Here is a 25,878-nt window from a genome sequence, read left to right as displayed (position 1 = left end):
CAATGGACTTTGTAACTTTGCACACACGGGGTTAAGAATGTATAAAACAATACATAAAGCTTTGTACAAATGAGTATACAGAGAACTGGATAATTGTACCTAGGCACACACAGGGTAACAAAGCCTGATAAAATGTACAATAATCTCAACATGAATATATTTCTAATAGGATTTTGTAGCTAGGCACACACACAGATAAGAATGTATAATACAATTCAGAATAATATGTACAAATGAATGTAAGACTTTGTAACTGGGAACATACAGGGTTAACCATGTATATAATGAATAGTAATGTATACAGAATCTGCATAACCTTTTGATTGGTTTGGGTAAAGGTAGGTCAGTGTTTCTAAACAATGCACATTCTGTCCTAGCAAAGTCTAGAAAGCAAACTCATATATTCCAATATACCTCTCTGTGCGCACCCATGAAACCATGGTGGGGGGGATCTAGGATGATAAGGAGAAATCCTGTCGGGAACTAGGTACCATCTTTAAAAAAAAAAAAAAAAAAAAAAAAAAAAAAAAAAAAGCTTTGTAGTTTGTCTACCTGAAGTTTAAGGATCGTCCCTAATCAGATTCCCAAAGTTGCGTATAAAACGTTTAGAAAGGAGTGGATCTGATGGTACATCTGTGGTGAAAATTTATTTTGTAGATAGAGCAAAAGTTTGGTGTAGATGTTAGAAGGGATTCACTTTCTGCACAATGATTACAGGGGTAGTGCTGCACAGTATTTTTCTCCCTAAATCAGGTAACAATCCAGTCCGAATAAAATCAACACATACTTCTTGTTTGTGATTGTTTTTCACTTTTTGGTTGTTGGTAAACCTCTAAAAGAAAAATCTATCTATGTGTATGTGTGTTTTGCTTGATTTGGGTTTTCTGATATTTGACATATATCAGAACTATAAAACCTCCTAACCAGACAGTATTAAAACAGATCTATTGAAGAAACACCAGAAGTGATAATAGTTGTTCTCTTTTACAGGTTGTGCACACATATAAATGATGAGTTAAAATGTGTCTTCCTATCACAATCTGAAACACAAGAAAATGTTTTACATCCTGGACACTGGCAACATTTGGCCTTCACATACAAAGAGCTGTCAGAAAATAGGAATAAAGTTCACAGCAAAATACTGATGTGGGTCTCTGGACGAAGGTATATTGTTTTGATATATAAAAAATGTGTTTTAAATTCGTTTTTTGAAAACCGCATTCAGGTTTGTAGGTCATTTCACTGTAGTTATGACATTGTGACTAGAACTAATTCCAGTACTAGGGTCCCCAGTTTAAATCTCCGTCAGAACACCAAACTGGTCGGCTCCCTTCCAAGTATTGCCATTGACTGTGGTAGAGCATTGGTTCATGACAATTGTAGGAATGTTCAATTATGGATTTAATGCTTCTCTCAAAAAACGTTAGTGGCATGATTTGATAATAAACTTTGATCAGATCAGAACGCACAACTTTGAGTGTTTACTTCCTGCTTCTGTTTCTTCTATGTTGTGTTTTTATATACTTTGTATGCTTTTAAGTGTACAAATATAAAAAACATCTATACAGCCTATTACTATAGGTGCATTGCATCTGTGCCATGTTGGGGGACATTCAAGAAGTGATGAAAAAGGCCCTCCATATAAGCTAGAATTAGCCATAGCAAGTGCTTCTTACCTTTTTTGATGCACAACTAGAAATTTAGAGATTGAAAGTTTATTATGAAATAACTAAAGGAGACTGAGAAAATATCATTGCAGATAGCCTGTTTTTGTTGATCATATTTAATATTTGTTTGCAGTGCATTTGTTTATCCTTTGATTTATTATTTTTAATAGAAAATCAGAAGTGGCTGTAGAATATGTTCCTCCACGAAAAGGAAGCCTATCATCTGACAGCAACAGAACGTTTTGTATGGTTGGACATCAGACTTCATCTCAAGAAGATATAATTGGTATGGCAGGACAGATGAGTTTGGGAAATTTGCTGCTATTTAATGGTGAGTCTGCTGAACAGAATAAACTGAAATGTGTGCTGTTGGTAATTTTTAAAATAAATGCCGAACACAAAAAAATTTACTTTCATTATTAGGTCCAAGTCTGGGTGCAGAAGAAGCATTTGATCTGTATTGTCAAGGTCCAGATTTTACATCATTAATGACTTGCAAGTATGGCAACAGTAGTATGGATAATTGCAAGTACATTTCCAAAGAAATTCTTCAGAATGAGCAGATTTGTGACTTTTTAATTAAAAGCAAAGGAAGTGACATGAGCTTGTTAGCGGTAAGTTTAACTACTACTATCTACTATTTTATTGATTTTTTTTTTTTAGTAGTGAATGAACATTTTTATGTATTTACATATAAATGATATCTGTAATCTGGACATTTCCAAACTTGATAGACTAATACCAGTAACCATGCCTAGATTTTACATACCAGTAACACATTTGGCTAGATGTATCTCTCCTTAAAATTGAGCTGACTATGACTATGGATTGGTAGAGACATTAGACAATAGTAAGGATTGATCATGAGCTTTTTTGAGGGACTGTTTAGAGACTTTATAAATTTGTTAGTGCTATAGAAATACATTTTACTTAAAAAAAAACAAAAAACATAATAAAATGAATTCAAATAAAACTAATGACAATTTTGGAGGTATAGTTTATACAGTTAGGTCCATAAATATTCAGACACTGACACACAATTTTTTTTACCTGCTTATTAAACCATATTAAAATTTCCTATTATTTGACTATAATCATTTTAATCATTTTAATCATTATGTACATAAAGTTCAGTGTCTCTGCTTCAATTTAAGGGTATCCACATCCAAATTGGAGAGTGTTTAGGAATTTACAGCTCTTTTAAACCCTTTTTTAAAAGGCCCCAAAAGTAATTGGACAATGGACTTTAAACGTATGTAACCTTTGTTATTTCAACCTCAATTAAGCAGATAAAAGGTCTGGATTTGATTCCTGGTACATTTTGCAGTTGGTAGATTTTACTGTGAACCTGCAACATGCAATCAGAGGAGCTATCTATGCAGGTAAAATGGACCATCATTTTAAAGGAATTGATAGAATATTAGGAGTGGCAAAATCTTCAGTTTGGTACACCCTGAGGAAAGAAAGGTTGGACTGGTGAACTCTGCAGCACAGAAAAGCCTACAATGTAATCTGCTTTAAAATGTTTTTAACAGTACAAAAACACCACACAACATGAAAAAAAATAAAAGTACATTTTAAATTTTATATTTTAGGATTACATTGTTTTTTATTTCATTATTTTTAAAATTATTATTTATAATTATGTATTATATTAGAATTTATGATTATAATAAATAAATATAATTATCATACCCGGGAGTTAATCCTAAGAATTACAGGCCTACGATATAAACAAAAATTTCTATGCAAAAAAAAATAGGATCACTTTTTGCATCAAAAAAATGACAGGATTAGAACGCTAGGGGGGTTAAAGCAAAGAAATGAAATATTCTCTAATGGCCTAGTCAGTCAACTGATGTCAACCCAATCGAGCACTCATTTCCCCTGCTGAAGACTAAACTTGTGACAGAAAGACTCACAAACATACAGCAACTGAAAGTTGTTGCAGTAAAGGCCTTGCAAAGCATTTTAAAGGAGGGTAACTCTGTCTGATGATGACCATATTTTTAAGACTTCAGACAGTCTCGAAAAGAAAACAAAGTATTATAAAAGTATTATATTAACAAATGTTAATATTATATTATATTACCAAAGTATTATAAAAAAGATTTGCCTGGAAAGGATTTTCAACAAAGTATTATAAAAGAATTTTGTTTTAATTTAACTTCATTAATTTCAATTTATATCAACAGATGCACAGATGTACAACTTGGGATTTTTTCTGTACCTCCTTACTAATAACTTAACTAGGCATTCATAAAATCAATTAAGAATGTATTCAAAATATATAAAAACAGTACAATTATATAAAAAGTAGGACAATATTCTTATACAGAAAATAATTATTTTGCTTTCAAAAGCTTAATATCGTTTCACTAACAATCTCATTAATTCAAATTGTCTCTGTTCTTGAAATGTTTTGCCTGTTTTGCTTCATCAGAAGAACTATTTTTAACCTCCCTGGCAGTATTCCCGAGTGTGACCCGGTGAATTTACCATACAAAAAACTGTAACCCCGAGTCAAACTTAGGGTAGGAAAAAAAAAAACTCCTACCTCCTCCTCTCGATCCAGCGGCATCCTCCGCGATCCCCGGCCGGCTTCTGCATCACATCCTCAATGGGAAGCGTTGGTACGCTGGGGAGGCATGGAAATTTAAAAGCAGATTACCTTGTAATCTGCTATTAAATGCTTGATCAAAGTTAAATACAATAAATCATGCAAAAGTATAACTTTAGTGCATAAAACAGCTTTGTCCAGTGCCCTAATTTACAGTTTTTCCACTATTAGCCCTGACCTTGATCTAACCTTTGTTTAACTTTTTCTGATCTTTTTCATCATTTCCTGATTTCATCATTTGAGCATTTGTCTTTGACCTTGAACGTTCCTGACTGCTTACTGGAGACTGGACCTCATCCATGGCATCCAAAAGGCATCTCGCCAGCCCAAAAGCTAGTTTTTGATCAACTAGAAAACAGCGATAGCGATTTGGTGCTCTATTGACCTTGATGCGACTGAGGCAGCGCCCCCAAGATTCCCTTTTACTGGAGCACCTGGTATGAAAATTGATGCTGAACGCGACGACCCCTTAGCAAACCTGTGATTGTTTCTGACCGATGAGGTTATTGAAAAAATAGTTGCTGAGACAAACAGGTACTTTACACATCAAGTAGCTGCTCCACACCTGAGGTTTGCAAGAGGCAGAAAATGGGAACCAGTGACCAAAGATGACATTTGGCTATTTTTGGGCTTAGTGATACTTCAGGGAGTTGTGGGCAAACCCCTGCAGATGTGGTATTGGTCTGCCAATAAAATACTTGCCACTCCATTCTTTGCCACAGTCATGCCAGAATACAGATTTACCCTGATCATGAAATATCTACACTTTGCCAACACTGAAGAGTTTGATGAGACTACCCATCCTGCACCAAAAATCAAAAAAATTTGGGAAGTTCTCAAATGATTCTTAAATATTTCCAACAGACCTATGTGCCAGAAAGAGACATCAGCATAGACAAAAGTCTAATGGCCCACAAGGGGAGGCTCAGCTGGGTGCAATACATTGCATCAAAGAGAGCATGATTTGGCATGCAATCCTTCATGCTGTGCAAATCCTCAACTGGCTACATATAGAATCTAGTCCTTTACACTGGAAAAGGGACAAAATTCAACCCAAAATACAGCAACTATGGATTGGCAACATCTTCTGTTCTCTCACTCATTGAGCCATTGCTAAATGAGGACTATTGTGTCACAACCGACAACTTTTACATGTCTCTTGAACTTGAGTTTTTTTTTGCAACACAAAACAGATGGGTATGGAACCGTTAGGGCTAACCAGCGCAATCTGCCATCAATGTTTGAAAAAAGGAAGCTGAAGACAGAAGACATGGTTGCCTGGCAGAAAGGCTAAATGACGGCCCTGCGATGGCATGACAAAAAAGACGTGTGCCTAATGAGTACAGTCCATAGTGCCTGCACTGTTACGGTACGCGCAAAAGGTGGGAAAGAAATAATGAATCCACAAGTGGTGATTGACTACGATAACTCCATGGGAGGTGTCAACAGAGCTGACCAAGCAATGACATTCCACCCAGCGATGAGGAAACAACAAAAGAAGTATTACAAAAATATTTTCAGGCATCTTCTTGAGCAATGTTTGTGGAATGCCTACATTCTCTACACGCAAAAGAGTCACAGGCCTGCGAATCACTGTGACTTCATTTGGAAAGTTTCCGAATACATTGTCAAGAACCACCAAACACCATCAAAGACCGTGAATAGACCTAGACGTTGTGCTGTTGCAGTTGTCAACCCAGTATGCCTGACTGTTCATCACTTCACGGAGTACATCCCACCAACCCAGAAAAAGGCAGCACCTACAAGGATGTGCATGGTTTGTTGCTCAAAGAGGGATGCGGTGGAAGGAAGATCTGAAAGGAAAAGAGGTTCTACTGTCCTGATTGTAACGTTGGACTTTGTACAGTACCATGTTTTAAAATTTACCACACCCAGGATGTCTACTAGGTATTTAATTTAAATTTATCATCAATATTGCACCCTTGTTTGGACAAATTTCATTGGTTTTGATTTGATAAATTTTTTAAATTACATTGATTGTTAGGATTTCATTATTTTTTAAAATTTATTACCGTATTTTTCGCCGTATAAGACGCTCCGGAATATAAGACGCACCCAATTTTAAAGGAGGAAAATCTAGAAAAAAAGTTTCTGAAAGATTATTCCCCTTCTGATCACTCATGTGCCATTCATACCGGTATTCCCCTTCTGATCACTCATGTGCCATTCAAATTCCCTTTCTGATCACTCTGTACCTTTCAAATTCCCTTTCTGATCACTCTGTCATTCAAACTCCCCTTCTGATCACTCTGTGCTTTTTTTCTATTGTACGGCAGTTAGGACAGGGAACAGCAGGTGGCGCTGTGCCGGCTTCTTTCGCTTTGCTTTACAGACAGGAGAAAACACGATGCTGGCAGAGGAGAGAAGAGAGACACGCTGCAGCCAGAAACACACGCGGGATCGGGTATCGGGTGAGTATAATATTTTAATTATTTTTTTTTAACACATTTGTCGTATAGGACGCACTAACCTTTCCCCCTAAGTTTTGGGGAAGAAAAAGTGCGTCTTATATGGCAAAAATACGGTATTTATGATATTATATTTTTTATGATTTGTGTTTCAAGCATTATCATACCCGGGAGTTTGCTCTAAGAATTATAGGCCTACAATATTAACAATAATATAACACCAAATTCCCATGCAAAACAATGTACCGCTTTTGGCATAAAAATACTTACATAATTGGACCACCAGGGGGTTAAAGAGCCTTCATATCTTTCTAAATGAACATAGATAAACCCTCCTTTGAGTCTCATCCTTTCTTCTCCCCTGACTACCATACAACATCACGTATGTACTTTTTGAACAATTTCGACAATAAAGAACAACACAACTCTCTACCATCTTTAATAATGAGTATATAACCTGTGTTTGGAAAACTTTAGCTGAATCCATTTTGGATCTCCAACCTATTATATTATAAACTTCATATCCACAGCTATTTGTTTCTCATGCTCAGTCACTATCCTCTATATAATACTTAAACAGCTGCTCTATGCACATAAATGGCTCTTATACACACTATTTTTTTACAGACCTCAGAATTATTGCAGTGAGCCTATACTTCTGTCACAAATATGTTTGAATGACAGGGCACTCCTACTTTTTTAATCATGCACAATATATTCGATGTTATGATTTATAAATTGTATACTATTTCTACAATGTTATCATGTAAATTTGATATTCTAATCACTCACTGTGCTATACTGTAACTGTATACTTCAATTTTTGATTTCTGTTATGTAACTGTATTTATATATTTAATATGCTTAGATTACTGTCTGCATATAACACCTTATTCCAAGTCCCCTGAGGAAGCCCTTAGAGGCAAAACGTGTCGAGACACTGAAAGTTTATTTCCTTTAACCTAATCTTTTCAGGGATTCTTTGTCTAACTAACAGGTCAAAAGGAACCCCCTATCCATAAAGCACAGCGGGGTTGACCTTAACCATGTTTGATTTGTTAAATGGCAATAATTTTGTTATATGCACTTTCCTGAATAAGGAAAAATGATGTACCTTTTTTTAATACACTGCCACTAATCAAATATACCCTGCTTTCCTCCTTTTCTTTATTACATTTATTTACATTTATTTACTCAAGTCAGCTAATGAATGACGTGCAACTCAACTTCTCAACTTGGGGGTGTTCCCCAGCGACTTGCTTTCCCTGCGGACAGCTTAAGGGGGAAGGGAAGAAGGCTGTGAGGCTTCTGTTACACCACCTTGTACCCTTCCCCCTTCAGCTGTCAAAAGAGAAAACTTAGAAGGCGAGGAGGAAGGCAGTGTTATGTTACAAAAGACTCGCTGCCTTCCTCCCTGCCTTTCTTGCATTCTAAGTTTTTTCGCTCTGACAGCTGAGGGGAGCTGTGTAACAGAAACATTACTGCCTTCCTCCCTTCCCCCTTTAGCTATAGTGTAAAATAATACCCCCTCCAGCCGGGTAGTACTAAAGAGTTAAGTATTGATTACATCATAACAATATCATTGAAAGAATATTTGCGAAATTTGAACATCAAAGGTAGTGGGGTAGTGGGTTAACAAAACTTCACACATTAGGAGTTATGTTTTTCACTGTAGGTCATATGTTATACAACCACATAATGAAATAAGTAACATTTACCACTTCAATAGAAGTATGCACAAGGATATCCTACTAAGAAAGATGTAAATTGCAACAATATCTGTTTTCTCATCAATTTAAACAAATTGATAAAGTAAATACATATGCATATTGATTTTATTCATAATTATTAGGATTACTTTGACTCCCAAACTGTTTACACATTAAAGAAATACTCCAAAACTGCATTGGTCATTTAAGCCAGGGGCCACTTACATTCTGTACATTTTTCACAGCTATAGGTACCTTTTTTCTGTTAGAGATACCGTTATTCATTACAAAATTACTACTTACTGCCTCCGGTACAAAATTAATGGTCTTTCTTTTTTAATATATGATCACAAAAATTAAGATTTAAGGACATTGAATGTTTTGCGCATGGTATTTCTGAACTAAAGTGAGTATATGGTCTTCAATATGCATTGCTGAGTTTTCCAAACAAGTGATATATATTTATTTTATTTTTTAAAATGTTTTGCCATACAAGTTGACTAATTATTAATTATTATTACAATCTATCTAATTGTAACAAGTTAAAAAAGATCATTTGGAATGAGACTTTTTTGGTGCTCATGTAACAATTTATAAAAGAGAAAACTATTTTTGTTTAAAAGGAAGTATTATTATTTTTATTATTTTTCCTCTACAAGGTAAAACAGGACAAAACATAGAAAATGTCCAATTTTCCTTATTAGGGTAAATAAGGAATTTGGGTAAATAAGGGTAATTAGGGTAAATAAGGCATTTGTTATCCATAACAGTATCCAGGCTACCTTCCTTGATGCATTTCACCACAAGGGCTTCATTAAAAGCACACACTGTAGTAGATAGATCAAAGTCTTTATGACTTATTGTTTGTTTATCATCAATTTTAAAGCACCTTCATCAGAGTAAAGGAAAGTTTAATAGAAGCAACAGAATATTGATTAAAGCTGTATGACCTTAACGATCAAACCTGAATATTATGGGTTCCTTTTCAGGTGTTTCCAAGATTGATCAGCAGCTTCCATTACATTTTAAGTTCTTGCTGTCCTTTCAACAGGATGATTCCTGTCAGCTCTGATGCCCGTGCTGTGACAGTGTTTTGTGCTGCAACTATGTTTTGTACTTTGTTTTTACTTTTTAGAGGAAAAAAAAAGTGTTTGTATTAAATAAAAATGTATAGAAATACTTCCTTTTAAAAAAAAAATGTTATTAATTTTGTCCAATTACATTTGACTCCCTGAAATGAGAGGACTGTGTATAAAATTGTCCGTTTGCCTACTAAATTATTGGTAAAAATCTGCACTTGAACTGCATCTTAATTGTTTTATTTCAATTCCATCGTGGTGATGTACAGAACCAAATTTATGAAAACTTTAAGTATCCAAATTTGTATGGCCCTAACTGTATATTTATGTTTCAGAAAGAATTGAATGACACATTTAGTTATTTAACAAAACCAACTACAATTTAGGAAGGACCTTGCATGTATTCAGTGTCTTTAAAAGCTAACCCCCACCGCACTGAAATGCAGCAAAAAAGTGTAAAAAGACATAAAATAAAATGCAGGGAAGGCCATTTTGCCATTACACTCAATTCTTGCAAGAAGATTTAGTCCACACTGCTGGAAAAACACTGTTTTTTTTTTTTACTAAACTTCAATTTGATGGCTGTAAGCTAAAGGAAATCTTTCATGAGTGAGGTATACTAATTTTGTTCCATAAATGCTAGCCACATGGCTGTAGTAGATTGTATTTGATTTACACCCCAAAAAGTATTTTTGAAACCTGTATTAAAAAGAGAATACTTTATGAATTTGCATAAATTCTTGCTTTCTTGCTATGTTGATATTGAATGAATTATTACAATTTATTATTTTAAATTATCTAAGTGTTTACTACATTTCCTAATATTTTTCTAATTTATAGGATAGTCTCGCAATCGTGTATGATATGCAAAGTCCAACTCGGTACACAATTTATGAACCGGTAATTAGGAATAAAGGAAGTATGAAACTTGCATCATCTCAAAGACCATTCAGTACAAAGGAAGTATGTAGCAAAGTTTTGGATTCCCAGGCACTGAAAATGCTTCAACCATATCTTGAGAAAAACATACACAGTGTACTGCATGAGATTGGAGGAATTGGAGCCATGGTTTATTTGTTTGCACGGGTACATTTTACTGATCAATTTTTAATAGATACATGAGATTAAAATGAACTGTTAGATTGCATGGTGCACATAAACTGTAAAATAAAAAAGAAATTAGCACTGCTTACTCTCACCAGCTGTCACATGTGCAGACATTGGTTTTATTTTTTTTGCAGTGCAATTGAGACAATGCACAATGAAGAAGCACTGTGCCCTAAGTCTGTGTGGCTGCTTGAACAGCTAGCCAGACTTGCACTGTTCTGTCAAAATGAACCATTTTATTTGCAGTTAAAAGATCAATGCCCTCTGTATTTCTTTATTAAATGTCTAATTTGCAGAGTATTGCTTATTGAAATAATTTATTTTAATATTTAAACATTTTAGACTGTGGAAATCAGCAGCTGTGAAGAGACTCAATCAATGGGGTTAGAGATAATATTGTCCTTAACCAAATACAACCGTCACAGAATTCAAGAGAGCAAAAACTGTGACCTTTATTCAATGATTCACCAAGTGTTAGTGCGTCCAAAATGCATTGTGGGATTTCATACTTTAAAGGTAGGTCTTTGATAACTTTGTTAATGGGTGTTAAAAACCTTGTTTAGTGGAATTATTGCTAAGTGAATGATGCTGGACAGCACTGCCCAGGGAGTGGCATTGTCACGGATGTTTTTTAAAACATTTTTTTCAGTTTTGTTTTTTAGTGCTCAATTGAATTTTCATTCAAGTACATTCCACTACATTTAAATATTTTACCAATATTTAGTAAATTCTTAACCTTTTTTTTTCCCTGTTGAATATTTGTTAATGTTTCCCTTTTGTTTTTACAGATACTTCTGTATGGATGTACTGGTGTTTGGTTGCTCAACATCAATAAAAATGGACAATTTAATCTCAATTTTGATTCCACTGCTGTGATCAAGGATATTCAATTGTTAGAACATTTGCTGCTAGATTGGAAAATTTGGTCAAAAGCAGAGGTATGGAAGCTTTAATTTTTTTCAACAAGGGGGAGAGGGCGGGGGGGGGGGGGGGGGGGGGGGGGGCACGTGACCTGCCAGCTGCATAACGACTAGATCAGTCAGGCTCATGTGCAGGATGGAGGCTTGGGGGGGGGGGGGGGGGGGGGGAAGCTGTGACAACTGGATAGGACAAATGCTTGACATGCATATTGCAATTGGACTGTACATTTTGTAGAATTTTATTTAGATTTTGTAAAAACTATGCAATACAAGCATAGGACCTACATTAAAACATATTTTATTTGTATGTATCCAGACAGGCTTTTGAAGTACAAAGTTGTTTGTACATAAAAAATTGATATTGTCAGATTAGTTTTGTTATGAGCATAAGGGATAAAAATAATTATATAGTTAGGTTAAAAAAAATCCCAAGTCCGGGTGGGCATGCGCACTGCGGACCAAGATGGCGGTGTATTGATCCAGCACCATGCACCTTGGGCATACTGACCTCCTTACCGTGCTACCAACTCTGCGGTGATCCTCTTCCTCTGGACCTCCCATAGCAATCCCGGAGAACATGGGTCCAACGAGCAAGGCCGCGAATCAGTCTCTTCAGACACCTATGTCACAGGGCGGCCTGTATTCCAAGATGGCGATGAAATCTCCATAGCAAATAAAAAGCTTTATTTCCACTATTAAAGGAAATACTACAACTAGGCCGACGTACTGCGGTTCTAGGGGATCGCTTTGACGATGTGACCACAGTTCTGGAGGGGCATGAGAAGGACCTTGATGCTATGCAATTCGAATTACAAACGCTAAGGGACCAGTTAGAGGATGCTGAAAATTGTGCTAAAAGAGATACCCTTAGACTCAGAGGTATCCCTGAAAGCATCGTAGATCCTAATGGTACGGTTACTGCTTTACTTAGTACCATAGTTCCTGATGTTCCCCCGAACGCCTTGAAATGAACAGGATTCATAGGGCCCTTTCTCGTAAACCTGCAGATGGGTCCTCCTAGAGATGTCGTCATAAAATGTCATCACTATCGTACAAAGGAACTGATCCTGCAAGCGGCACGTACCTGAGATACACTTGCCTATCAAGATACCTCTTTCCAAATATTTGCGTATTTGTCCCAATCCACTATCCAGAAACCAAGAGCCTTAAAACCATGTGGATCCTTTAGGACAACAATGTGCATTGTAGTTGGGGCTTCCCGTTCAAACTACCCTTCACATATCAGAACCATCCGTATTCAGTGGTTACTGCGGCTGATCTACGATAATACCTTATGGACTTAAACCTATGCCCTATGGATAATGCTTTGCAAGCGTCCCGAGTCTTGCAGGAGAGGTTGGTATCTTCGGCCTGTTTGGATATCTCTACAAGGAAAGCCAACTCTCAGAAAATATACCCTTCCAAGGCCTTGGGACGACTTCAATCCCAATCCTTTCTTAAAGTGGCTGATGGTTGAATTTTAACAATTTTGGTATGAAAGTCCGCCATTTTTTACCGATGGTCCGCTACTGCAAATGGTCTCCAGTTTTGATTTATATTGTTTCCATGAAGAGTTATCCTTTTTGATCTCCAATTTTGAATATTTAAATATTTTGAATATTTTGTCTGATATGAATTTGTCGTTATGTTTTATCTTTTTTTTCTTGTTGGTCATATATGCGCACATTTCTTTACCCACGGTGGGTTGGTCAGTGCCTTACCTTGCCCAGGGTGATACTTCCCCCTTGGTTTTTTGCTGACCTTTTTTATATTGGTTCCCTGTTTGCTTGGAACCAAGGGTCAGCTATGATGCAGTACGATGCTTCCCCTTACTTGACATTGAACGTCCAAGGTATGAATTTTCCTCACAGGCGGTCCACCATCTTTAAGTGTTTGCGATCAAAAAATTAATTTTTTGATTATTGCCTGTTTACAGGAGACCCATATTTCTGCTTCATCTGAACTTAAATATTTACATGCGTCCTATTCCCAATTTTACCAAGCAAACGCTCCAGTTTAAAAATGTTGGGTTTTAATAGCAATACATAAAAAGAAGCCTTTCATTTGCCATAAGCAAAAAGCTGACCCACAAGGCTGCTATTTATTGTTAGTGGGCTCTATGCTTGATAAAAATTTGACAATTTGTACCTATTGTGCCCCAATTCAAAACAGTTGCCCTTTTTTCCCCGCACGTAACCGATAATTGTGTGTGCTCATTTGCAAGGAACCATAATTTTATGTGGCGACTCCAATATGGTTCTGAACCCGAAACTGGACAGATCTTAACCTTATTGTTCTTTTTCTAAACAAGATCTGATTTTAATTCTGAGTAGCCTGGTTGTGATGTGTGGAGAGAGTGCCATCCAGTGGTGAAAGATTTTCCTTTTTTTTCTCATCCACATGGTTCTCATTCATATATAAGACCATATGTTTGAATCACGTACTTTACTACCACAAGTGACCGATTCTCATATTTTAAAGGTGGCATGGTCAGACCATGATCCAGTTATTCTGTTGTGCAATTCTTTTTTTACTTTTTTTTTTTTTTTTTTCCTATATCTTCCTCTAAAAATAATAATAATAATGTAGGCACTGTCTCTTCTCCTATGGTTCTCTGGGATGCCTATAAATCTCTTATAAGGGGAGTTCTTCTCAACAGTTGACTAAGCTGCAGGCAGAAATGGAGGTGATCACTACCATTTTTAAAAAGCACCCATAGAACGCAATAGGCGACTATATCTAAAGGCTAAAACGGATTTAAATTTGTGCCTTGCGGATAATGCACAACATAGCTTTCTGTGGACACAACAAAAATTCTATGCTAAAAATAATAAAATTGGCACAATGTTGGCTAATAAATTACAAACAGCAGTGGAAGTGAATATGAAGGAAGTGTTTCATGAAACCAGCAGTTCTTCCAAGATGATTTATTACGTGACCTAAGTCTGTCAAAACCAGCATCTGAATTTTTAGCATCCAGGCTAAAAGAAAAGAATTGTCTGAGACCGGAAGTTTAAATAACAGTTTACAGGACAAGAGAGGTGACACTCCTACCATATACTCGTATACTGTTGTAACATCCCTGGACTACTAGCCCATATGGAAGTACCAAAATACAGAGCAGAAGACTGGTGGCTTCTCATAGACAGTTCCACTTGAAGTTTGAATTCTGTTTTACTGCATAATGGCAACTGCTGTGCATCAATTCCAATCAGTCATTCAAAAAAAACCTAAAGAAGAATATGAAAATATCAGCATGGTTCTACAAAAGCTTTGCTATCATGAACACCAATGGTCTATATGTGTTGATTCAAAAATGGTGAACTTCCTACTTGGACAGCAGACAACCTGGCAGTGGACCTGCAATTTCGTTGCGTACTAGAAATCATTTGCACAGTTCTAAAGTATTAAATGAATTTAGACATCAGTTAGCTAAATTGTATAAAGCCTCTCCTAACTTCAGCAAAAGCGCACGCTTTTTTTGTCTAAAGTGCATTTTCCATCGCTGTCTACTGACCAGGCGCCCGGTTTAGGGGCAGACATCACTGCTTTGGAAGTGTTGGCTGTAATCAAGTCCCATAAGATTGGTAAGAAAGGGGGTCTGAATGGTTTTACAGCATTTTTTATTAAAAAAAAATGATGGACCATATTGCTCCACATCTGGTCACCCTTTTTAGTTATTTTAAGTCTTCAGGACTTCCCAGTTCTAATATGTTACAAGCTCAAGTGGTGATGATCCCTAGGCCGGGTAAGGACCATCTTGTCTGGTCGAATTCAGGCCTATATCACTTCTTAATATAGATCTTAAAATCTTGGCCAAAGTACTTGCTATGTGACTGAACAGGTTCCTTCCCTCTCTGATCCATAAGGTAGGCTTTATACGTGGGTGTCAGGTCTCTGATAATATCCGCCGTACTATATTGCTTACTTATCTAGCTAAAGGTCTAGTCAAAAGTTTATGCTCTTGTCCCTTGATATGAACAAGACTATAGACTCTTGATATGAACAAGGCTTTTGACTCGATATCCTGGCAGTACTTACATTTGGTTTTGCAGAAGTGGAATATGGGAGCAGAATTTATTTTGTGGATAAACGCCTCTTTTTCCAATCCGTCTGCCTCTGTGAAATACTGTGGCTATACTTTAAGACCCTGTGATATTGCTCGCAGTACCCAGCAGGGGTGTCCTTTATCCCCAATAACTTTTTGTGGTGGCTTTGGAACCCCTAGCAGCGTTTATTAGACAAAGTACGGAAGTTTTGGGTGAAGTTTATCAATATACCCACAAAATTTCGCTTTTTGCAGATGACATTTTGTTTTATGTCACTTCCCCTCATGTTAAGTAATCTTTCATACTAAAGATTCTTACTGGTTTTGAAACATTATCGAGGCTTATACTTATTACTTGTCTAAGTCACTAGCGCTAAATGTGTCTGTGACGGGCAGATTTGGCAGTTCTTCAGGCTAACTACCCTTATAGTTGGGTTCAAGAATTGCCCTATTTGGGTGTTCGAATTGTTGCGAATCAAGAGATTTTGTATAAAGCTAATTATGTACCTTTAATCAGGTCTGTTTGTTCCCTGTTGAAATCTTGGAATATTCTCTCGGTTCAGATGCATACATGCTATCAAGATGACCTTTCTGCCTAAAATGATGTACCTTATGCGGGTTCTCCCAATACTTTTTTCTTTTGGGATCTGTCAAACCCTTTAGCACAAGATATTGCAGTTTATCTGGAAATCTTGACTTTCTCATATTTGTAAGCAAGTACTTGCAAAGGAGGCCTTGGAGTACCCCATTTATAATCCTAATATAAAGCGTCTCAAATAGCCCCTCTTACTTCTATTCATAATAACGTTTGCCCTTGGTGAGTCTTAATTGAATTGACGCTTATCAGTCCAAATTCTCTGGCAAATTTGTTCTGGAGCCCCCGTCTATTAGATCTAACACTGAGTCCATTTTTGTTACATTTTTCTTCAGATTTGGGATTCGGTTAAGAATAAGGCAAAATTTATCATTGGTTACTGCCCTTTAATGGAGCTGTATTTGACAATTCCCTTTTCCAACCGGGTCTTCCTAATAAATCAGATTTTGTGTGGTGTACCCAGCATAATCTCATTGCTGTAGGATCTTTGCTTTCTAACTCAGGGCTACATTCTTTTTCTTTTTTAAAGGAGGAATATGATATACCTAACCGAGAACTTTTCTGCTTTTTACAAATTTGGCATTTTCCCAGCAGTTTGATTGGTAGGCTTCGGTTTCCTCTGTGTAGAGATAACCCAGTTACGGTGGGAGAGATTTCTTTTTTTGTATGTTCCCATTGTCACTACATGGTTTATTAAACCTTTATCTTCTTTGTCAGCGTGGGAAAAGGAATTGTCGATAGTTTTTACAGAAGATGTTTTGAATTTATGGCTAGCTATTCCCAAAGGTTCTAGAAATGTTAATATTTTGGAAAATTCCTAGAAAGTTCTGATGCTGTGGTATCTTAAACCAGCTAGGATAGCACACACATTCCCTTAAACATCCCCAAATTGTTTTAGAGGCTGCAATGTGAAAGGTACTATGGGTCACATATGGTGGCTTTGTCCCAAAGTTTCTAGACTATGGATAAGAGTATACCATATGATTTATACTGTGTTGGGAATTAATTTACCTAAGGATCCCCGTCATGCCTTGTTCCATGTTCCTTTGCCCAACGTTGACAAAAAATGTTCTACACTCATTTTGCAAATCTTTATGGTTACTAAGCAAACTGTTGCATGTGCATGGAAAACATCTGTTTTAAATTTTATGGAAGTTAAAAATCGTATGCACGGTACTATGGTCAATGAGAAAATTACAGCTACAATAATAATGTCCATGATACGTTTTTGGCTATTGGGCAACCCTGGCTGGACTAGTATTTGCCTTTTTCTAGAACGTTTTCTCTTCTTCACATTTAAAGTTTTTTTTTTTTTTTTTCTTTCTTTTTTTTTTTTAACTTTTAGGACATTTTTTTTTTCTTTCTGTTTTTTCCCTTTTTCCTTTTTTTTCTCTCACGATAGCAACAAAGTATAACTTAACTTTAAGTATAAAAGTATACTTTAACTTTATTTTTCCATTGCATTTTTTTCTATTGTGTTGTGTATTTGTACTTATGATATTGGCAGGTTCCGATCCATAGCTGTGAAGCAACAGCTTTATGTTCCTTTTATTGGTTCAATGTATTTGCTGGTAACATGTCTTTATCGTTAAATTTTTGTATAGATGTACATTTTTCACTGTTTTGTTTCCAAATTTTATTCAATTAAACTTTTTGTAAAAGAAAATAAAACTCCATTGAGGTCCATTGAGTTGAACCACATCCATAAAGTTTAACATTACTGACTAACCGATGGGGAATAAAAACATTTTCTATGATGTAGGCACACAGTCGCATGAAACAATTGGGCATGATCACTCAATATTCTTATTGTTTGCAAATTTTTTGCAGTTTGTAATTTTTGATTCAGCTACGAAAATTGCATATGACCTAATGTTTATATTTTATGAGATGGTATACAGCTGTGGTATACAGCTATTTATCTAAAATTATCAATGTAGCATGTTTTTTTTTTATTGTGATTAACTTAAATCATAAACAAATTTAAAAAGAAAAATATGTTAAGCTTTTTTTTTTTTTTTTTTTTTTTTTAACTTTAGGCTGGTGTCTGGGAAACGTTACTAACTTCATTACAGATACTTATTAGAGATAACCATCCTTTCAAGGTGTTCAATATAAAGCAGTTTCTAAGAGCCAGAGTGGTACATCATTTTTTGATTGCTTGTCAAATTCTTCAGGTAATTTGGATTTTTTGTTTATAATATTTGTTTTATAGCTGTTAGCTATACACTTGTTGGAAAGCAAAATAAACAATGAGAAAACATGTATGTACACGAACAAGCATTATAAAGTTAGGAGTCAGCTAGCAATGGCTTGTTTTTGATCCATCCCTGGGGAGGTGTACTAAAGTATATGGTTGGATATTTAAAGATGGCCACAAAAAAAGTGATTTTGTGACTTTGAAACAGTGATTTTGTGACTTTAACTTTAAAAGTGGTTTTAAAAAGAAAGCTACTTATTGTATGTGAATTAATTTTTTTTTTCCAACTAGGGTTTTTTAGTTTTAATTTACGTCATGCTTCTGTATCTGCTTAGTTGCACACAAAAATACATATTCAGCAAAAAAAAACAAAACAAAAACATATACAGAAGAAAACACTGTGTTAAAAACAAAGTCATTACAAATGTTAATGCACTTTGAAAATTCTTGACAAACCGGAACAATAAAAAAAAGTGTTGCATGTCCTGCAGTTATTTAGTCTCCCCAGTGAAAAACAGTTTTTACAAGTTCATCACAGTTGTAAAGATTGAGAAAATCTCTGACATGCCCAACTTTAGTCTGTTTTTCAGCCTACAAATCTGGGTAAGACTTTTAAAATATTGTAGATTTTTTTTTCCCACTTGCAGTTCCATAGTTCGTAATGTCATCAAGAAATGGCAGGTTACTGGAACTGTGGAATTAAGGCAAGGTCTGGGAGAAAGAGAAAACTTTGAGTGAACTGTACTTTTCTTTGGTATGTTCTCCTATTTTCTTTTCCTGTTTGGTGCTAGTTAGTACAATACGTAGCTAGACACTCTGTGCCTAAGTTTTCTGTTTAGGTAAAGTGGAGAGAAGGTTATTTTCACCAAAGGTGGTAACCCAAGAGCTTTTAGAAGGGATAGAATCCCGTGTGCCCAGCCTGATGGTTATAATGACAAGGTGGGTTTTAGGAATAAAAAACAGGCTTTTTTAGGGCACAGAGTGTTTTTCATAAAACAATAAACTTTATTTCAATCGAAAATATTAGACAGACTAAAACTAGACAGAGATGATCTATGCTATGCTAACATAGGAAAACTAAGCTAGGTAACAGGTAAGCGTACTGTGCAAGTAGTTTTGGTCCTGTTTAGACAGGAATAGTTTTGTATCTCACCCGACGTGTTTCGCCTGATAAGGCTTCTTCAGGGGTTCATTGGGGGGACCTTTTGAGTTTTAGGTAATAGGAGAGGTTGGATATCAAAAATTTATAACAGTATAATGGTCTTAGAGTAGTCAGATTGATGCTAATAATGCTTACTTGGTAGTATTGCTAAAATCTTTTCTGTGGAGGCCAGTCGTTCTCATACTACTTGTGAAGTGATTCAGTTATAAAAGCCGTAGTGCTTAGAAAAAGCAACTAGGGATGAGAAGAGGGAGGAAAAAGGGGATGAACAGCAGAAATATTATTGTTTAATGTAGGTTTTTAACAATAATAGTATAATTCTTTTGGTAGTATACATTGTGGGATACTTAACTTACAATAAAGGCTAGTCCTATGGTTAGGAATAGAACATCCTTTGTAAGGCTTTTTAATGGCATTTGGGTGATGATTCCTAGGTGTTTAGGAGAGAAATAGATATTTGTATTGTGCTATTCATGTTACACTAGTTATAATCAAGTAGATAAGGTAATTGAAAATATATATATGATAGTGCTGTAGTTGCCCAATAATTGTATATTATTACTATATTACTACTATAAGTAGTATTTAAAATCAATATACACAAATAACTATTAATATAATAAAATAGTCAGTAGTTAGCACTGGATTTATATAATAGGAGTATATATAATATAATGAGGAATACTGGAGTGAGTTACGTTATATTGTACTGAACTTAGGATAAAAAATGTAACAATACCTTAGTGGGTAGTTTATACTGAATAATAGGTCGTAGTATTAACATATAAGAGCTTTTAAGGAAAAGAAGGTTTGTTCCCATATTGTAGTCGTTCTAAATAAAAAAGAATCGTGATTAAGTATCCATCATAGAAATTATTAGTGAAAAGTCCTACCTGGTCGTGGTTTTTATGTTTTATGGCTATTTCAAGATCAGGGTCCCAAAATTAAGTTTGCATGTTAGGGACCCCCTGGGGGCCACTGTCATGGCAATGAACATTAAGGTACTGCCAATTGTGTGTGGGCTGTGGTGCCCCTTAAAGTTTACAAAACATCAAGTCAGCATTCAGGTTGGCGGTAAGGTTGTGAAGCGCTTACCCTTTCCTTGTGCCATGAAACCCTGGCTCCAGGGAAACACTGTGCACTGCCCACTACCGCCTGCAGTCAAATCTGCAGACGCTGTGGTCGAGGTACTGAGCGGCTGGCGAGCTGCCTGTTAAACATAGCTGGACACTTACCTCCTCTGAACCCCAATTTCTCTGGAACAGAGGGATGTTGGCAACTGGAAATGTGGGAGCCAGTAGGAAACCCCTATGCCCCCCCCCCCTTCCCCATTAAAATGTTATACTTAACATACCATACCTACCCTGTAACACATAGCTATCACCTTACTCTTCATGAATCCAAACAAATGGAAATGTAACTAAGTGCAGGACTCCTGTGGCTAACTCCCCCTAAAATTTCATCACTATTGCACCATCACAAGATATAGGAAACTAAACTGTTACAGTGCTGTCCTGTCACAAGTAGCTGCCCACTTACCTTCTGTGAACCCCAATATCTATTTAACAGTAGAGAAAGAGAAATGTGGGATAAGTTGGGGACTCTTGTGGCTACCCCCCCCTTTAACACTAAAATTGTATCACTCCTACCATACCATGGTGCCCTGTCACATTTAAATGTCCACTTATGTCCCTTGAATTACCAAGATGTTTCCGAATAGGAAACACCTGTATGTGGCAATAATGTTGGAAAATTAGAAGATGTTTTACAAATTGCTTATATAGATGAAAAGAAATAAAGTGCATGGTGAAAATTACCTGATTTAGAGGAAATTGTACTTGAACTTGAAGCTAGAATGGTAAGCGGAACAGCTGCTGGGAAAGAGAGAGAGAGCACTGCAGCCACAGTTCCTCTCTTCAGCATTTGACAAGACAAAGGGAATCCCGGGACCCCTCTTAAATCCGCAAGAAAGGCAGCATCCCAGGATTCCCCATGTGCCTACGCGTGCTGGGTGCAAGGGGTTAGCCTGCACGTTGCTAGGGGTTGTAACTCTCGTCAGCCAAGGGGTGTATGAATAATGCCCCCCTGGTTTACTGGAGGTGTCTGCCCACCGGATCGGTTAGACTGCCAATCTGGTGTTCTATCAAATCTACCCGTGAAATAAATCTACCGGGGGGCTTGTACTAATGGGCGTGTAAAATTACAAGGGGCATGTACAACCAGGAGTGTACAATGACGTCATCTTCAGGAAAGTTTGACAGCTGTTTTTGTGTATGAATGTGTATGTATGAAGGCCCGGTTGTACACACCCTTTAGAATGTTACACGTCCATTTGTACAGGCACCCTGGTAGATTTATTTCACGGGTAGATTTATTTGATAGAACACCGGTGTCCTTTGAGAAAATACTACCTTTCGAATGCGTACGACCAGCTGACTGGGCGTGTACAATGATGTCACAATCAGCTGTTTTTGCTCTGTTTGCGCGCCCATCTCCTATCCTTTTTTGGCTGGATTCTGCTTTAGCTTGAGCTCCCCGAGAGTTGCCGTGTTCTGTAGACCTTGGAGATCAGCTGTGGCTGCTCCCTGCCCACTTTGCACTGTGAAATGAAATAAATCAAAAATACTGTAACCTGTAATATAACTGTACAGTAGCAGACAGACCATTATTTATTTATCTAATAAAAAATTAAATATCCTGGGTGTGGTATATATTAAAACAAGAGACAGCACAGAGTCCATTGTCACAATCCGGGCAGTAAAACCGTGTTTATTTTCTGATTTTTTTTTATTTTTTTATTTTTTCCCCCAACGCCACCCTGCTTGAAGCAATACACCAATGTTGGCGCTTGCTTTCCTGCACTTGGTGGTACATGCTCCATGAAGTGACACCAGTCAGGCATTCTGGGTTCACCACTGTAGTAGCACACTGTCCAACTCGACCTGTATCTATTTGTGGTGTTTGGTATTTCAAACATATGGCTTCACAAACCTTTGAAATGAACTGAAGAGCATGTAGGCATTCCACAAACATTGTTCCATAAGATGTCTGAAGATCTTTTGATAGTACTTTCTTTTTTGCTTTCTAACGGCCGGATAGAAAGTCATCGCCTGGTTGGCTCTGTCAACACCTCCCATGGTGCTATTATAGTCCATGACAACTTGTGGTTTCAGGATCTCTTTCCCGCCTCTTGTTCCTGTCATAACAGTGGCAGTGTTATGCACTGTGCTCAAAAGGCAGACATCCTTCTTGTCAGGCCATTGCAGTGCCATTATTTTTCCTCTCTGCCAGGCAACTATTTCCCCAGTCTTGAGCTTCTGTTTGAGGAGCATGGATGGCATTTCGCGCTGGTTAGCCCTAATGGTTTTATAAACATCTGTTTTATGCTGAACAAGAAACCTAAATAGTTCAGGGGAGCTGTAAAAATTGTCTGTAGTGACACAATAGCCTTGACTGAGCAATGGCTCAAGTAACAGAACAGATGATGTTGCCACTCCATAGCTGCTGAATCTGGGGCTACATTTTGTGTTTTTCCGGTGTAAATCAGAGTTCCAAATATAGCCTGTTGCTGATTTGCACAGCATAAACTTTTTTTTACACCAAACCGTGCTCTCTTGGATGCTATGTATTGCATCCAGCTAAGGCTCCCCTTGTAAGCCATTACACTTTCGTCAATGCTTATGTCTCTTTGTGGCACGTAGCTCTTTTTGAAGTTGTTTAGGATCCCCTGATAGACCTTCCATTTTTTTGAGCTTAGGTGCAGGATGAGTGGTCTCCTCAAAAGTGTCATTTGAAAAATGTAAATATTTTTTTATCAAGCCAAATCTAAATTCTGACATGACCATGGCAAAAAAAAAGTGTAGCAGTTATTTGTGGACCAATACCACTTCTGCAGGGGTTTCCCCATCGCTCCCCGGAGAATACCTAGGCCTAGAAAAAGCCATATGTCCTTTTCGGTGACCGTTTCCCAATTCCTGCTTCTTGAAAATCTGCTGTGTGTAGCAGCTAATTGTTGCTCTGTGTACCTGTTGGTTTCCTAAAATATTTTCTGAATGACTTTGTCATTTAGAAATAACTCCAGGTATGCCAAGGGGTTGTGTTCCACCTCTACCTTCAGGCCAGGCATCCCAGTAAATGGGAATCTTGGGGGCACTGGCAGAGCCTGACATGTCTATTGAGCACCAAATGTGAACATCACCAACTTCAGTGACAGAATCTCCGCTGTCACTTTCGGTGTCGGATGACAGGTCTCCAGGTGAATCACTGACACTTGATTTCACTAGCGATTCCAAGGTGATTTCGCTGTCTTCAAGTTGTTCCAAACACCTTGAGTTGAGAGATGCTTTTTGGAAGCCATAGCCAAAGTCAGGGCAGGCGGCAGGCAGAGACGTGGTCAGAATCCAGGCAGAGGTCGTGGCAGGCAGAGATGTGGTAAAAGGTCAGGCAGAGTAGACGTCAGGGCAAGGTAGCAGGCAGAGCAGTGGTCAAAGGTCAGGCAAAGATCAGTAAAGGTAATGGCGGACAGGCAGCGCACTGTAAAAATCAATGTAGCAATTCAGAAATATAATTGGTTACTTTTTACTGGATTCAATAGTTATTTTGTATTGAATCTCAAAAAAAAAAAAAAAAAATTCCCACCACGCCCCCTCCCCACGGCTAAACACACGGACGTCTTCGTGAAATTGCCCGAGGACCGATCAAAGGAAGAGGACGCGTCCAGAGTATAGGATCGGACAGGCAGGACACTGAAGGGCGCCGGCGGCACCAGGTAAGGCTTTATTCATTATTTTTTTTAGCTACCCCGAGCCACACTTGGGGTTACCACTCAGGAGGTTAAAGTAAAAATTCTGTTTGCATTTTTTTTTTTTTGTAGCACTGCTCCCTTTATTTCGCGATCGTCTAGGCGATCAAGAATGAATGGGAAGCGCAGAGCCTCCAGGGATACCTACGTCACCCATCCCGGGAGGCTCTTGACTGACTGGAAGGAGCCCTTTCATCAATAGGGAAAGAAATTGCTGATCATGTGAAGTGTGAGCCATAGTGACATAAGAGGAAGAACCAAGAAGGAAAGAGGAAAAGATGATGGTAAGTGTGATTTTATTGTTTTTGGGTGAGTTTTGGGTTTTTCTTCCGCTTTAGGCTTGTGACCAACTGAACATTGTTTATCAGATATCATAAATCTCTTCATAATTAGCATAGTGACAATTGTTTCCTAAGGCTTGACAAATCCCCTACATAGGAGTTATTTATGAATATAGCTTCCTGGAAAAAAGGTTAACTGTTTCTATACTGCACAAAATGTACACATTTTATTGTTTAATTTGTAAGGTAGAAAGGCCCTAGGTTGTTTCTATGTAATTCTGGTATTCATTTTACTGTTATAAAGTTACTCATGCACAACCTAAAACATAAAACAATAGCCACATTTGATTGTTCTTACACATAATAAATCAATAAAAGCTCCATCTACAGTGGGATTTTAGAGAAAATCGGGTTCATAGAAAGTAAGGGGATACCTATGTGTGACAGGGTAGCATGATATGATGGGTACAAATTTTTTATCAATGAGGGAGATTGTGGACAAAAAGTGTTTCCCACTGGCTCCCACAGAGAAGGTAACTGTCCACCTATGTGTAACAGGCACGCCGCTCAGTCCCTCGCACCTCAGCTGTTTGCAGATTTGACTCGAGGCACCAGTGAGTGGTACTGAGCGTCTCCCCCTAGACAGGGTTTTATAGCATGAGAAAGGGGTAACTGCAGCTCCACTTCACTACCAGTCTGTATGCAGCCTTAAAGTTTGGTGAGTGGGCAAATTTATATTTGAGGCGCCACAGAGCACAGACAATTGGCAGTACCCTAATGCTCAATGCCATGGAAGTGGCCCCCAGGGGTCCTCAATATGCAAACTTAATTTGGGAACCCTGATCTTGAAATAGCCAATCAGCACAATTTTTGCATTATATAGAAGGGTAGATACCGTATTTTTTGCCGTATAAGACGCACTTTTTCTTCCCCAAAACTGGGGGGGGAAAAAGTTGGTGCGTCCTATACGACAAACACCGCGTTAAAAAATAATTAAAATAACATACTCACCCGATACCCCGATCCTGCGTGCGTCTCCTCTCCTCGATGCTGGCAGCAGCGTGTGTCTCCTCCTTCCTGCAGAGCGAGAAGAAGCCGGGCACACGCGCCCCCGCAATTCTGAACCCGGAAGCACGCTGGAAGCAAGCTGATCCCTGCCCTAACGGAGTTCCCCGGCGGAAAAAAAGGTACCAGTAAGTGATCAGAAGGGGAATTTAAATTGGCACAGAGTGATCAGAAGGGGAATTTAAATTGGCACAG

At 37.5% G+C, this 25,878-nt stretch overlaps 1 protein-coding gene across 3 annotated transcripts in view; it reads left to right on the top strand.

The window, feature by feature from the left end:
• LYST (lysosomal trafficking regulator) overlaps positions 1-25,878 on the top strand; it is a 204,136-nt gene that overhangs the window by 57,171 nt on the left and 121,087 nt on the right. For all 3 annotated transcript variants that reach the window (XM_072409083.1, XM_072409085.1, XM_072409084.1), the window contains 7 exons: positions 991-1,164; positions 1,838-1,998; positions 2,091-2,281; positions 10,345-10,590; positions 10,954-11,127; positions 11,400-11,549; positions 18,214-18,351. In XM_072409083.1, the coding sequence (XP_072265184.1) occupies positions 991-1,164; positions 1,838-1,998; positions 2,091-2,281; positions 10,345-10,590; positions 10,954-11,127; positions 11,400-11,549; positions 18,214-18,351 (1,234 nt within the window). The remainder of the gene's footprint in view (positions 1-990; positions 1,165-1,837; positions 1,999-2,090; positions 2,282-10,344; positions 10,591-10,953; positions 11,128-11,399; positions 11,550-18,213; positions 18,352-25,878) is intronic.

Source organism: Pyxicephalus adspersus, chromosome 4 (genome assembly GCF_032062135.1).
Source record: "Pyxicephalus adspersus chromosome 4, UCB_Pads_2.0, whole genome shotgun sequence".
NCBI classification, from domain to species: Eukaryota; Metazoa; Chordata; class Amphibia; order Anura; family Pyxicephalidae; genus Pyxicephalus; species Pyxicephalus adspersus.
Note: the sequence above shows the minus strand (reverse complement) of the source record. Positions and strands in the feature narration are given on the sequence as shown.